General features: G+C 41.5%; 1 protein-coding gene and 1 pseudogene across 1 annotated transcript; both read right to left on the bottom strand.

Moving 5' to 3' along the window:
- The window catches only part of LOC101641550, a 14,374-nt pseudogene extending 13,042 nt beyond the window's left edge, over nt 1–1,332 (bottom strand).
- Nucleotides 1,333–1,353: 21 nt separating this feature from the next.
- Nucleotides 1,354–1,645, bottom strand: ASDURF (ASNSD1 upstream open reading frame). Its single transcript, XM_030885756.1, is given in 2 exon segments — nt 1,354–1,477; nt 1,479–1,645. Coding segments are annotated over 2 exon segments (291 nt in total).
- Between the last annotated feature and the right edge of the window lie 272 nt (nt 1,646–1,917).

Raw genomic sequence — 1,917 nt, forward strand, 5'->3', positions numbered from 1 at the left:
GTTCCCTCTTTCCAACCCACTCTCCCTCTACCCTCCCAGTATCGCCACTCGCACCACTGGTCCTGAAGGGATCATCCGCCCTGGGTTCCCTGTATTTCCAGTTCCTATCTGTACAGTGTACATCCTCTGTTCTAGCCAGACTTGCAAGGTAGAATTCGTATCATGATAGTGGGGGTGGGGAGGAAGCATTTAGGAACTGGAGGAAAGTTGTATTTTTCATCGTTGCTACAGCACACCCTGACTGGCTCGTCTCCTCCCTGAGACCCCTCTGCAAGGGGATCTCCAGTGGGACATGGCCTTTTATTTGGTCATGAAAGCCACAAGAAGATCAATTGGTTCATGTACAGAACTACGACAGTCAGCGAGAGTTGCAATAACCATGGAATCAAGACCCCCAGAAAAGAGAATTGTGACATTTGCTTTCCTACCACGAGTTTCCAAAGTTTCATTTGGTGTCATGCTTTCATCCCTAGGTAAACATAAAACCCGCCTCTTGACTGAGATACTCAGTCCCTCATGTGTGTGATGAGACAGACTGGAAGTGTCTCTCTTGTATGGGAGGCCTCTGGAAATTCCGGTGCAATGAGTCTCAAATTACTTTGTGGTAATATCATACTTGAAGGAACAATACATAAGTTTTTCAAATATAGTTCAGCTTCATGTGCTTTCTCTAGGCATACTTAGGCAACTTTGCTGAAATTTGAGTCAGGCTATTAACACACTCTTACATAACATCCCTCCCAAATTATAATTAATTCCAAGGATATAATTTTAAAATCACATATTTGGAAATGGCGGTGGATTTGAGATCAGTTCTGAAAGTTCCAGATACTGGAGCTTCTTGCCACTAACTGGCTACTCCAGATGTCTGGGTGCCAAATGAAGAGAAGCAGAAACTATCACTAAATGATTAAAATGCCAAAGCAATCTATGGTGCCCCCAAGAGTCCCTACCCAGTCGTAATGACCAGAAGCCTGATAATATATAAAAGACCAAGGACCCTGGACTTTTGAGAAGAGTGCCAAAATGTACAAGAGGAAGGATAGTTAAACATAATTAGAGTATCATTCTCTTCAGTTTGACTTTTATTCCATTAAAGCTTTTGCCCTTCCACAGAAACACATTGCCTCATTCGTCTTCCAAAGGCTGCTCAGTTACACTTCTCAAGTGAAGGGTGTGTTCAAAACATGAACACTGGTACTTTGCATCAGACTTTAACAGCTGTTTATTCCTGCTGGGCCCACTTTGTTTACGATTATACAGTAAATCTTCTTTCACATCTTTTCTGACATGTTCAACAGCAAAGCTTGTAGAACAACAAATGTCACACATTCTTGAGTGAAATTAAGTTGACTATTTCTTGCTCTTACTCTTTTCTGAATTTTCCATTTGTTGGTATACTTTTTCCAGCTCATCCAATATATGTTTGCTTTCAGAAAGCATTTCTGTTCGGTTTGCAAGGAAGAATATGCTGCTTCTGTTGCTTACATACTTTCCTATTTTTCCTCAAGTTAGAACAATTCACCTGCAAAACTTTTTGTTCTTTAATGTTGCTGCTAAGATCCTCTTTGTGAGATGTTCAGTGGTCAGAAGGGACCAGATCAGAGTTGAAAACTGGATGCACCCCACAGCTGGGCATCCCCATGGAATGTGTGATGCACATTATATGCTGCTGAGACATGCCTTAGCTTCCCAGTGCTTTTACTTTCTAGCCCAGACAGACAGCAGTGGGTTCTGTTATTTGGAGCCAAGTGCTTTGACTGATATAGATGTGAATGTCAGGGATTAGGTTTCATGTAATAAAATTTAAGGATACTGCAGAAACTTGAAGTGATTATCCGTGTGCCTAGGTCAGTTGAAAATATCATTCATATTATGGAGGGGAATATGGTAGCATCTGCCATGAAGTTGTTGCAT

Source organism: Echinops telfairi, unplaced genomic scaffold, assembly GCF_000313985.2.
Source record: "Echinops telfairi isolate 266 unplaced genomic scaffold, ASM31398v2 ScPeMD7_44;HRSCAF=162, whole genome shotgun sequence".
Lineage (NCBI taxonomy): Eukaryota > Metazoa > Chordata > Mammalia > Afrosoricida > Tenrecidae > Echinops > Echinops telfairi.